Source organism: Natrix helvetica (genome assembly GCF_964273705.1).
Source record: "Natrix helvetica genome assembly, chromosome: Z".
NCBI classification, from domain to species: Eukaryota; Metazoa; Chordata; class Lepidosauria; order Squamata; family Natricidae; genus Natrix; species Natrix helvetica.
The window spans coordinates 33,565,969-33,579,587 of record NC_138554.1 but is presented as its reverse complement, the minus strand read 5'-3'; the positions used below and the strand labels follow the sequence as shown (position 1 = coordinate 33,579,587).

Sequence of the window (13,619 nt, the reverse complement as noted above, 5' to 3'; positions counted from 1 at the left end):
AGGAACTTGCCTGTTAGGCGGCGTGCAGTGGGTCGTTGATTCTGCGGTGTTCTGTGGTGGTAGGGTTTGCAGGTGCGCATGCATCGGAGTCTGGTTTTCCAGTGGTGTCTAGATCCATTGTAGCCTCTCAGCGGCGCAGCTGATATATGTGCCTCCGCCATACTTGACCACCTCTTAGTAGGACCCTGTAAGAGCAGGGTCCTGTTATCTCCATTATTGTCCCTGCCACCCATTTTAGAGACCCACCAAAATTTTGGCTGAAAACCCAGGCGCCGCTATGGAACCCCCGGGTATTGTACTCTTGTAATGGGTCTTTACAGGTGACATAGTTAGGGTGTAAGCGATCCAGAGTTGTGCGGAGTCTCCTACCCATGAGCATCTCCGCAGGCGTTTTGTTGGTCAAAGGACATGGTGTTGTGTGCTGCCTTAACAAATAGTGTGATAATTTATCCTGTAAATTTACTGCTCCCATCATCCCCAAAGCTGCCTTGGCTGATCGGACTGCACATTCTGCTCGGCCATTGCTTGCTGGGTGGAATGGGGCTGTTAGTGCCTGCCTAATGCCCAGGGAGGCTAAAAATGTTTGTAAAGCGGCAGCCATTCATTGTGGTCCATTATCCGTGACCACCATGTCCGGTAACCCATGGCATGCAAATAATTTCTGTAATATCCTAATCGTAGCCGCCGCCATGGTTGAGCCCATGGGCACCACCTCAACCCATTTGGAGATGGCGTCGACTACCACTAAGATCATGGCCCCTTGTATTGGGCCAGATATAACCTGGACCAAGGACAAGATGGGGTCTCCCATACCCAAGGCTCTGCTATAGGTGGAGCAGATCGGGTAGTTTGACATTTTGGACAATGATAAACCCATGCCTGAATGGCCTCGTCCATCCACGGCCACCAGATTGCACTGCGGGCCAGGGCTTTCATGTGAATGATACCCGGGTTTCCCTTGTGTAATATCCTCAATACTTGGGTTCGAAGTGCTAGCGACACCACAACCTAGCTACCCCATAACAAACACCCATTAAGGGTGGACAGTTCCGTTCACCTACGATAATAGGCAGGAAGTCTTCCGGTATGGCATCTGCCAGCCACCCCCTGCACACATAGTCAAGGACCTGGGATAGCACCTCATCAGTGTTAGTACAAGCTGCAATATCTGTAGCAGTGAGTGGTAAGTTAATACCTTCCATGGCTAGGACTGTGGATGTAGGAGTGGAGTCCTGTACCAGGCGGGGTAACGGACAATGACTTAATGCATTGGCATGCCCCAGGCTCTTTCCCGGTCGGTGTTCTAGGCAGTATGAATACAAAGCCAGGAATTCTGACCAGCATAACATACGCGGTGATAGTATCTGTGGAGTTTGTCGGTCACCGGCCAGAATGCCCAGGAGGGGCTTATGGTCTGTGATCAACAAGAACTGGCAGCCATACAAATAATTGTGGAATCATTTATTCTGCCACAGCCGCCTGTGCCTCTTTATCAATTTGACCATAATTATGCTCAGTTGACGATAAGGTAACCTGTGGGCTAAGACAGCGTCAACGCCGTAGGGCGACATGTCACAAGTGAGGGTCAAGGGCAGTTGCTCGTTATATTGTATGAGGACTGTCGATGACGTGAGGAGAGCCTTAACTTTTGTGAAAGCTGCAGTTTCCCTAGTGCCCCAGTGCCAAACCGCAGAACCGTCCACCAGACAGTGCAGTGGCTCTGCCACAGAAGCTTTATGCAGGAGGAAAACCGCGTAAGAGTTGAGCAGCCCTAGGAATGCTTGGAGCGTACTCTTTGATTTAGGGATAGGGGCATTGTGGATAGCATCCACTTTGGACTTGGTAGGGTGAATTCCCTCAGCATCAATGCCAAGAACTCTACTGAGGACATTCCCAGATAGCATTTACTTCTTTTTAAACATAGCCCAATATTCCTAAATCACTGTAACACAGCCCGCAATTTGTGGATGAGGTCTTCCCCATCCTTTGCGGCCAGTAATACATCATCAAAATAAAAGACTACCCCCTCTAGCCCTTGGAGCAGCCTCTCCATCAAACATTGGAAAATACCTGAGGCAACACAGATCCCGAACTGGAGCCTCCGGCACCGGAATGCCCCCTTGTGTGTCACAATTGTTTGGGAATTGGCTGTTGCCTTGCCACAGGCAGCTGTTGATAAGCCTGTGCCATGTCCAATTTAGCAAAGATCTAACCCTGGCCAGGGAGTGCAGTAAGTGTTGCACCACTGGGACATGGTATGGATTGGATTGCAAGGCTTTATTCAATGTATTTTTGTAACCCACTCAGATCCTAATAGACCCTTCCGCTTTCACAGGGGTGACAATAGGGGTCTCCCACTGCGAATGATCGACAGGCTCTAGGATCCCTTGGCGGATCAATTTATCCAATTCAGCTTCCACTTTAGCCCTAAGGGTGAATGGCACCCTCCTTGCCTTCAATCTGATAGGGGAAACCTGTGGATCTAAATTAAGTATAATAGGGTTGCCCTTATAATTACCCAGTGTCCCATCAAACACATCTGTATATTCATTTGTGAGCTTTTCAAAATCATCATCAACTGTAGATGTGTGAATGCCGGCAGCAGACAGGCCCAAGGGCTCAAACCACTCAATACCAAGCAGGATATTCAAGGGGTTGGCAACAACAATGAGTGATAACCGGCCTCTAAACTTCTTGTGCCCGACCAACACCGAGATCTTCCCCAGCATGAGAATGAAGTTCCCTTAGTAATCTCGGTGGCCGCACCTGCAATGAGAAAGAGTATTTAGACAGATTAGACATTTTATGTTTCAGGGTGTGCCAGGAGACGATCGGCTTGGCAGAGCTGGTGTTGATTTCCATTTTGCATGGAGATCCTTCCAACAGAAGTGTGAGGACATTTTGTTTCCCTCTCGTGGCACCCCCTCCTGTGGATCGCATATCCCATGCTTCTTGTGGTGGGTCATCCTCAATAGCAGCACAGGACGCCTTGTACCTTCCAATCTGTCTAGTGGTCTTCTTTTCCCCATAGCTGTCCCCTGCCTAGCTGGGAGTGGGCACGGAAGCACAGCAAACACTGGCCAAATGACCCTTCCTGCCACAGTGTCTGCATACAGCTGCTTTGAAATGGCAATTTGATCTATAATGGTTGCCTCCGCAGATGATGCAACCCTCCTGAGGCCATTTGGCAAGTTTTGCTTTGAGGTGGTCAATTTCTTCAGGGTCCTCTTCTACATCTCCTACAGGGCTTCCCTGTTGGTTGACGGTAGCCAATTTCAGTCCTGAGGAAGCTGCAGCCTAGTAGTGTTGAATCTGGACTGTCGATTTCTCAGCCATTTCGGCAGCCTTGGCCTCATCAACCGCTATCTGGAGGTTGATTTCGGAAGGAGATAATAACCTTTGCTGCAGGTGCAAGTCCCTAATTCCACACACAAACTGCTCCAGCAGTGCAACCTCCAACACAGGAAATTCACAATTAATATACTGGCTAATGGATTCTCCCTCTTTTTGGAGACACTGCCTGAAAGCATGTCTTCTAGTGATCTTGGACGGGGCCGGAGTGTAATGGCTTTTTAATTTAGTCAAAAGAAGCTCCCACGGCATTGTATTGACAGACATCGGGGCTGACAGGGCTCCCGCTGTCCCAACCATTTTCGGCCCACATGCACTAAGGAAATAACCTTTTTTCCTGTCACCAGAAACTTCAGCCAGGTCATTTGCCATCATGAAACATTCAAACCATTCTACGAATGCCTCCCAAGATTTTCTGTCTGTGCTGAATGGCGCAAATGTAGGCATAGTCGCTATTCTGAGGCAGTATTTTTTTTCTCGTTAGCAAGCGTATTGAGGGAAACTTAGGATCCCACCTTTGTCACCAGTTTTCTGTATTCCTGAACAAGGAATCACGATCTGAGGTGAGAGGCAAGTTAGCCAGAAGTGTTTATCGACAACTCTAACATCAGAACGGAACATCTCCAGTTTGACAGCTTTTAAATATAGCAGCTGTCAAACTGGCAACCAATTAGAATGAGTACTTTTCCCGCCAGTACACCCCATGTGTTTTAACCAATGAGAGTCCAGAACTGTGCAGATCGACAGCTGAGACACAACACCAGACAAATTTTAGTGTTTTCTTTGACAAAGTGACTAAATTAGCGGACAAGCAAAATGCTATGGAAATAATTTATTTGGATTTCAACAAAGTATTTTATAAAGTAAACCACAACCTACTAGTTGATAAGATAGAAAAATGAGTTAAAAGCTAATAATAGCAGATGGGTTAGGGACTGGTTGACCAACAGTATTCAATGTGTAGTCCTTAATGGAACTGCATCTATATGGAGGGATGTAGGAAGCACAGTAACCCAAGGCTCTGTCTTAGGACCAGTACTCTTCACCATCTATATAAATGATTTAAGGAGAATTATCAAATTTCCAGATAATACTAAATTGGCAGGAATATCCAACATTCCACAAGATAGGCTCAAGGTCAAGAAGGATTTTGATATATTTCAATATTGGGCCCTATTTAACAAAATGCAATGGTGAGAAAAGTAAGATTTTACACTTAGGCAAAATAGACCAAATGCACAAATGTAGTAGCTCAGTAGCCACTTGAAAATCACTTGAAAATGAGCCAGCTTATTGCTCATATTCATATTCCTTTTAGTACTACAGCTGCCCAAAAAGCCAATGCTGCATTATTAGAGGAATAGAATCAAGATCATGTGATGTGTTACTACCACTTTACTATGCCTAATTTTGTTTTTGTTTTTCCTGGACCCACGACTCCTGATCGAAGGTGGCATGACAGGGTCTTTTCACAACTGTGAGTTATGCACCAGCTTTTCCTGGAGCAGCAATCTCTAATCATGGTCATTCAATCCCATTATTGATCTGGAAGCTCCAGTTGGTGCAGATAACAGCAGCCCATATAGTTTTCTGCAGACCTCAGTGTGCACATGTATCATATTTCCTGCAGGAGCTGCATTGGTTGCCTATTTCACCTTCTGGGTGAAATTCAAGATGCTGGTTGTCATCTTTAAAACACTTCATGGCTTGGGACCAGATCATCTGGGTACCCTCTGGTCATATCTACTTGACCCTCTAGAACAGGGAAGCAGGGAATGTCCCATCCCTTAAGGAGATACATCTGGAATCTCTTCCAGAGATTAAACTCCTCCCCCCATAATATTTTTTGGAAGGCTTTGAAAACGTGGTTTAGCTTGGGGAACTGGAGGCTGAGAAACTGAGAGTAAGATGGAGCCCATTGAATGGCTGGTATGAATGTATGTTGTTATTGAGGAGGGACGGAAAGTTTTATTTTATTTATTATTATTTTTAGTTCTTTTACATAGTACTTTTATGTTCTTGTGAGCTGTCTTGAGTCACCATGTGTGAGTAGATAGCAATATAAATTTTCTAAATAAATAGTAAATAAATAAATTAGGGTAATCCATTATTTACTTATTTACTATTTATTTAGAAAATTTATATGATATATGTGTTCCAATTTCTGAGTGGTTTCTTCAAGATATAGGTGTCAATCTATTCTCCAAAGCACATAAGCAATGGATGTAAACTAATTAAGGAAACATGTAATCTAGAATTAAGGAGAAAACTATGCTTTAATTTAATCACTGGAAAATGGGAAGGACATACCTCATGAGTCAATTTTTGCCAACCTAAATATTTCCTTACAGTTATATTAAGCCTTTTGTGGCCTGCTTTTTGTTTATGTGCTGAGGAGGATTAGATTCTAACACTTAGCAGATAATTCTTCATATTATCAGAAGTTGGTCAAGTTTCCTGAAAAATTGTGCCATTAGAATTTTTCTCTTATGTCTGTCTGTCTGTCTGTCTGTCTGTCTGTCTGTCTGTCTGTCTGTCTGTCTCTCCTCCCTCCCTCTCCCCCCTGCCCAAACCTTTATTTCCATAAGTCCAATTATCTTCTAGAAACATTTTCCCCCTCTTGGGACTATTCTGGTTGTTTTGCACTTAGTATAACTTCATACCATTGACAACAAAAGAAGGATGCAACAGAGGTGGACAAAAAGATAGCTGAACAAAATTTAATAAAACATTGCTTGTTTCCTTTAAAATATCGCATCCTTGAATATTAACTTTAAACATAAACTGGGACATTGGAACATCATTTGAGAACCACAACCTAGGTATTCTTCTTATGTGTTTTTCATTTCATGATTAGTATTTTCTATAAGCAGAAATAATACTTGAATTTAAATTATTATTTACATATTTAATTTGTAAACAGCAATATTTACAATGAAATTAATGGTTTTTGTGTCTGTTAATTGTCATTATGTCACTAGCATATATTTTGTATATTATTTATTGTAATGTTACTAGCATATATTGCAATAATACTTTTTTCCCATTTAAACCCAAAGCATGTAATTTGTAAATAATCTAGTCCATTCATTCCATTTGGGGAAAATACTTCCCCACAAAGAAATCAATGTACTCCTGACTATAATTTCAATTGGTCTCATATGAATATCTTATATATTTTTTGGGTTGAAATCCATGTAAATTTTCCTATAAATCATGAAAGGAAGAAAATGTGTGCAAAAATTGTTTCATAGAATTAAACAAGTTCTGACTTTATATAAACCTGACAGATATTTCAATGCACTTATTTGTTCCATATACTTCCAGATAATGAATGATTGATGTCATATTAATAGATGCTGCTTGAAAAGTCTTCAGAATGGCAGAACTCATCAAGGATAAAAGAGTTTATCCTTCTTGGATTTGGGAACACTAAAAAGTTTAATCCTCTACTCTTCATATTATTTTTAATAATTTATACTGTAACATTATCTGGAAACCTTCTCATAATTACATTGGTTGTGATGGAAAAGCATCTCCACACCCCTATGTACTTCTTCCTTTCTAATCTCTCCTACTTGGAGATCTGCTACACCTCAGTTATAATACCTAAAATGATGGCTATTTTTCTTTCTGGAAAGAAAACAATTTCTCTTTGGGGTTGCATTTTACAAATGCATTTCTTTTGTACTCTGGGAGCTACAGAGTGTTACCTCTTAGCAGCAATGTCATATGATCGTTATCTAGCTATATGTAGACCCTTGCATTATGTCCTTATTATGAACAGCAAAACATGTATCTTGCTAGTTACATTATCTTGGATAAATGGTTCATTATTCATCACAATTTTAACATCCTTGTTGACACAACTCACCTTCTGTAGTCAATACAAAATTGACCATTTCTTTTGTGATTTCACACCTCTGGTAAGACTTTCTTGCAGTGACACTTGGATGATTGAAAGTGTTGCTTTGATAACATCATCTGTAGGACTTTTATCTACATTTTTCATAACGATTTCATCCTATGTCCTAATTATTAGAGCAATTCTAAAAATCCCATCTCAGGATGGGAGGAAAAAGGCATTTTCCACTTGTTCTTCTCATCTTACTGTAGTTTCTATTTTTTATGGATCCTTAATGTTTGTTTACATTTTGCCAACCACTGGAAAATTTGAAGATATGAAAAAGGGCTTTTCTTTTGTATATACAGTTCTTACCCCCATTGTCAATCCTTTCATTTACAGTTTACGAAATAAAGACATAAAAGAAATCATTAGAAAAGAATTCTTCAAATATGGGAATTTTTTTTGCTTCTAATTAACATCAAGGGATACAGTTTGAAAATATTTCCATTGTAGGTATTCAATCATTTTATTTCAAATAATTTTTAGAAACGGTTTTCCCTTAATCATGAATATATTAATGTAATTACTGCCAGAGAAATAAATATTCAGTAAATATCTATTCAATCCAGTTGTGCCTCTTTTGGTTCCTTTGGTTCATGGGATGTCACTTTTTAACAGTAAAGTTTTGTGGTTTGTTAATTTCAAACCATTACATTATAAAGTATTCATGACAGGTTCTATCTTTATTGATTATATATCACTGAAAACTGCATCTATTGGATTCTGCTTCCGGTTTCTGAGGACGACGGACATGCAGTCTGCCATTTGCCATCTTTGTGGGCTCCCTCTGATTTGGGGGGGCACAGGGTGCCTTGTAGGGGCGTCCTCCCGGAGGGGCTGCTTGCTGGAGCCCCCTGGAGTGGCGGCGGCCTCAGGGGGGCTGCCAGCATTGCTCTAGGCGCCGAGAGGCATAGGGGGTGCGCAATGCCATGTGCGCCTTCGTCCTGAGGAGATGGGAAGAAACGTTATATATGAAGGCAACAGCTGAAATGCGGTGAGAGGGGAGTTCCCCTGGGGTCTCCTTTTTTCTTTTTTGAATAAACTTGTAAATAAGGATTAGCAGTTTTCTTAAGACTCTTTGATCCTGGAAAAGTGTTAAGATTGGAGAGGGGGGCTTTCTCCCCCCCCTCTCAGAAAAGTGGCTTTATAAGATCTCACTCTCAGAGGAGAGAGAGAGAATTGGAAAAAAACTCTTTTGATACTCACTTCTTTCAAGCAATGGGGTAAGGACTTTCTAGAACAATTGCAAAAGAAAGAATGTGAGCTGACTTTATAAACTATGTATGGAAACTTTCTGAACTGTTGCTCTCTGATCCTCTGGGAGGGCTGAGCCAAAATGGCGTTTCTTCCCCCTATTCTACTGCCTTTACAAATGAACTGTCTCTTCTGAAAAATTTTCTGGGTTGGAATTACTATACCCCAGTAAATCCTAGAGGCATCTCTTTGTATAATCTTCCTTGGACTGGAAAAAATTGATATTAACTGGCAGGGAGCTGTATTGAAAGACTAATATCCCACATTGGACTTTGCCTGCCTATGGATCTCGCCTGACGGTGCACTTCTACAGGTACATATTTTTGTCTAGACTTATAACTTTCTCTGAGTTTCGCAATGCCTGCGAAGAAGCCCTCCCCCCAAACCGGCGTCAGCCCCAACATCCTCTGCTTAAAGCCCTGTTCCCCAACAAACACAATTATCTTCTTTTTTTACAACCTAAAGCCTCTGAGGGGGAACAGCTGTCTCATGAAATGTTTCAACAAATGTTCCAGATGCTTATAAAGGGACAGGGCGAAATTAAAAAGCAGCTGGCAGATTTAAAGGAACAACTCAGAGAAAATCAACAACAAACTTCACAAAATAGACAGAAAATAGACGTCCTGGAGGAGGGTGCTGTGGGGATGAGAGAAGAGGTGAAGGCACTACAAAAACAAAATGCTGGAATTGAAAACTATATGGAAAAATGGATTTTGAAAGGATGTCCCTCTTTCTTAGATTTCAAAATATACCTGAAACGGAGGTTGAAGATACAACAGCTAGGGTGGGATATTGACTTGATATATAGAATTAATTCAGCATGTGCTAGAACACACAATGTTCCAAGGGAAGTTCATGTTAATTTTTTTAGAAAGACTACAAGAGATGAAATTCTAAGGGTTCAAAAGGGGGAACCTTTAAGATATAAGGATAAAGAAATAACCATTTTAAAACAGATACCAAAAAAATAAGAGATAAGAGGAAGAAATTTTACTCTTTAACCAAATAATTGTATGAAAAGAATATCTGGTTTAGATGGCTAATTCCAGAAGGGTTGTTGATTTTCTGGGAGGGAGGTAGAGTGAGAATTAATACAGTGGTGGAGGCGGAAGCCTTCATGGAAAAACACAAGACTCTTCTAGATGGAACAGGAGACAGTGCACAAGATATGAAAGAGGGAGGGGCCATAGCTCTGCCAACAGACAGGGGAGAGGAGGCAGCAATGAGGCTCAGGTCACAGAAATGAATTAAAAGTACATTGCAATTGTGAATACAGTGAAATGGTTAGAAGTGATGTAAAGTAAATGATTGAAGATGTTAAAGAATTTGAGGTAAATTTAAACTGCTAATATGTATGTAATAATGATATTTTGATATGTATAAAATAAGAGAGAGATGTAAGATCCCGGGGAAGCACCACCTTCCGTATGATGTAGCTGTCAAAATTTTTATCCATACTTATGTACCCTTTTCCCCAAAATATTTGTAAAACCAATAAAAACTTTTTTTTATATAAAAAAGAAAACTGCATCTATTGTACATGATATCAAAGTAATACTAGCATCCTTCTTACATTATTGGTTATCCAAGGTGATTATCAATGTATTCTATGTGGTTTGTTTTGTTTTGTTTTGTTTTTTACTCTTAAAACTTTAGAATTGGATTCTAAACTGGTTTAAGGAAATTCTGCTGGATTGAAATGTTACAGCAGTGATTTGCCAGTTTTCAGTCCAAGGTGCTGACTATCAAAAACCTAATTTTTAACTGACGACTGCTTTTCTTTCTATATAATGGGCATGCTGATGGAACAACTGACAGAAGGGAAAATGGCAATCAAAGTTCAATAAAGACATGGTTAGGGTTTATTTGTTTTTAATGTATTATTTTATTTTTATTATTTTATTTTTATTATTGTTGAATTAGACATGTGATATTCAATAGCTGCCGAGAGGTTTGTGGGGATTAACCTGGAGCACATGAACCTGCAATCACAGGGTGTTAATTTTGATTTGTACTGGGAAAAACCCTGAAATTAGATACAAAAATATGATAATGCAAGTACAGATGACAAAGAGTTGGAAGATAGCAAGCACTTTAGATACCAACAAAAGAACTCTGACAAGCTATAATAATGGGCAAATATATATATATATATATATATATATATATATATATATATATATATATATATATATATATATATATATATATATATATATATATATATATATATATATATATATATATATTTCAACAGGGACAAATGCAGAGTGTTATACACAGGCAAGAAGATAATCAAAATCAATATTGCAGATTGGTGATAAGGAAGCACACTACACAGCATTGTATGTGAAAAGACTTGGGTACTTTAGTGTTTTGTGAGCTAAATATGAACAAATGATGTGTCACAGCTGAATGAATGAATGGATGGATGGATGGATGGATGAATGAATGAATGAACGAACGAACGAACGAACAAACAAACAAACAAACAAACAAACAAACAAACAAACAAATAAATAAATAAATAAATGCATTGACAAAAATAGAGTATCATGGTCAAGAACTGTCAACTTTTTTATCTGTTGTGAGTTGGTATACCAGACATAGATTCAGTTCATTCAGTTCATTTTAGGACACTGATAAAATTTTGAAGTTGCTTAGGAAGAAAAAAAAGTATTTGGTCAGAAGGGAGTATTATACTATAGCTACCAGTGATGTGCAGTCAGGTGAGGCAAGTGAGGCAGAGACTCACCACTCTCATCATGAAAAGAAAAAAATTGTAAAAGGAAAAAGCTGAGCTAGTTGCTGCCTCATCATGGATGACTCTGCTTAACTGTTAAAAAAAGCTTCTAAAAAAGTGCCCTCTACTATGAGGCAGGAGAATTGCATGCCTCCTCTAGTCTGACTTTAGGCATTTTATGATCACTCAAGCAGAGTTAAGCAAGGGTTAAAAGCCTAAAAAACCCTGACATAGGGGAGGCACACAGTTCTCCTGCCTCATAGTAGAGGGTGCTCATTTGGGGGGGCTTCTTCAGAGGACCAGAGGCAAGAGCAGAGTTGAAGTCCTTTCTGAAGCAGCTGGAAAAGGTACGTGTGGGTCGGAGGGAGTTGGAGGAATTCAAACTTCATCCTCCTGGTGCTGTGTGGGGCTTTGGGCAAAGGCTGGAGGAAAGGACTCTGGCTTGCTTTTGCTCTCCCTCTCCAAGTGTAGTTTGATTGCAGGCAGAGCCACGTTGCGGGGTTGGAGGAAGGTGTGTGTGCTACAGCATGGCTCTTTGCCTGGCTTCCTGCCTCCTCCTGTGGTCTCCTCGCGGGTGCTCTCCCTCCCCAAATGTAATGACTTCCTCCCCAGGCCCCCATCCATTTCTCTCTCTCTCACACACACACAGCTGGATAAAACTATATAAAAATCCAGCCCAGCTTCACTGATTACAAGTTTGAAAAGGCAATGTGGCTGCAATAAATCCAATAAAACAAACAAACAAACAGACAGACAGACAAACAGACAAACAAACCTGCAATCAAACTACACTTGGGGAGGGGGGAGCACAAGCGAACACTTAGGAGACCACAGAAGGAGGCGGGGGAGATGGCAGGGGAGCTGCTTTCAAGCCACTGGAAAAGATATCCAGTACAACTTTTGTGTGTGTGTGTATGTGTTTGTTTGAGAGTGAGTAAGAGAGGGAGGATGGTAGGAGAAATAGTCCAATCCAACTTGTGTGTGTGTGTGTGTGTGTGTGTGTGTGTGTTTGAGACAGGGAGGGAAAGGGAGAGAGGGTGGAAGGAGGGGAAGGGAGAAGAAAAAGAAAAAGAAAGAAGGAGCAAAGGAGAAAAACAAAATGCTGTTGCTTTAAATCGGAATTGAGCATGCCTGGCTGTGGAATTCTGGAAGTTGAAGTCCACAAGTCTAAAAATATTTGAAACCCACCACTGTGTCAGTGCCTCACCAGCCATAAACCTCACCACATGTCACTGGTAGCTGCTATTTGAAATTTGTTCATACAGAAGTCATTCAGAATTAATCAGAAATGTTCCATGATATATGTTTGATGTTTGCTGCAAGGAGGCAAATTGCTGAGAGGCAGAGGTTAAAGGGTGAGACCAGTGGGAGGTGAGGCTTTAGCAAAATTTGATGTATAAGACACACAGATATTTCCACCCATTTTTTTCTGCATCTTACACACCTAAAAATATGTAAATGAAAAAGAAGTACAGTGAATTTCCTTGCAATATAAATTTATAATTTTTTTCATCATCACATTGGTTATGATAGAAAAGCAAAAAAAATTTAATGCCTCAGTGCGAGGTATGAATAGTGTCTCACACTGAGGAGTGGATATTAATAGTGATTTTCTTTCCTGGTCTGTAGCTTTTAGATTATCATCACGCTATGTAATCTTTATATTTTATTGTCTTTTGTTGTATTGTATTTAAAAATACAAAAAGTATGAGTAATAAAATTCTAATGAAGAAAAAAAATTTAATGCTGTCTCTCAGAATTTCCAAACAGAAGAATTCTCTAACATTTTTTTGAATCAGCTCCTCTAGCACTGCTAATTCCATTGATAAAGATATATCCTCTCTAACTAGCAGAAAAAAAGAAAAAGAGAGTGGGGGAGAGAGATAAAAGGAAAACTCTTCTCAAACTCACCCCATTCAAACCTTCATTTCTGCTAGGCCAATTATCATTTATTAGCACCACCCTCTTGGGGCTATTCTGGTTGTTTTGATCTTTATTTTATACCATTGAGAATACAAAGTGATATAAATAATATTTATCTACAGCCAATTGAACATTGATTGTTTGTTTTTAAATTTTTAAATTTCACAACCTTGCAAGACTTCCTTGTGTCACCTTGACTGCTGCAACTGGAGTTTAGAACATTAATCATAAGTATGTTGTTTACAGTTTGGAAGATAGAAAAGTTTTTTTAACTATCTATTTTTAGTCATGTTCTTATATTATTTTATGGTATAGTTTGTAAATCACCCATTACTTAGGTAAAATGGATGGCATAGAAATTTTACAAATAAATAAATATATATATATTAAAAAATAAGATTATTACTAGCATGTTAATCTAAATTTGGTGCCTAATTGCTA

At 39.9% G+C, this 13,619-nt stretch overlaps 1 protein-coding gene across 1 annotated transcript; it reads left to right on the top strand.

The window, feature by feature from the left end:
* Nucleotides 1-6,707: 6,707 nt before the first annotated feature.
* LOC309401492 (olfactory receptor 6C75-like) lies at nt 6,708-7,670 on the top strand (the record flags this gene model as incomplete). The annotated part of the gene is made up of 1 exon (XM_081970554.1): nt 6,708-7,670. The coding sequence occupies one exon, from the start codon at nt 6,708-6,710 to the stop codon at nt 7,668-7,670; it is 963 nt and encodes a 320-aa protein (XP_081826680.1).
* Between the last annotated feature and the right edge of the window lie 5,949 nt (nt 7,671-13,619).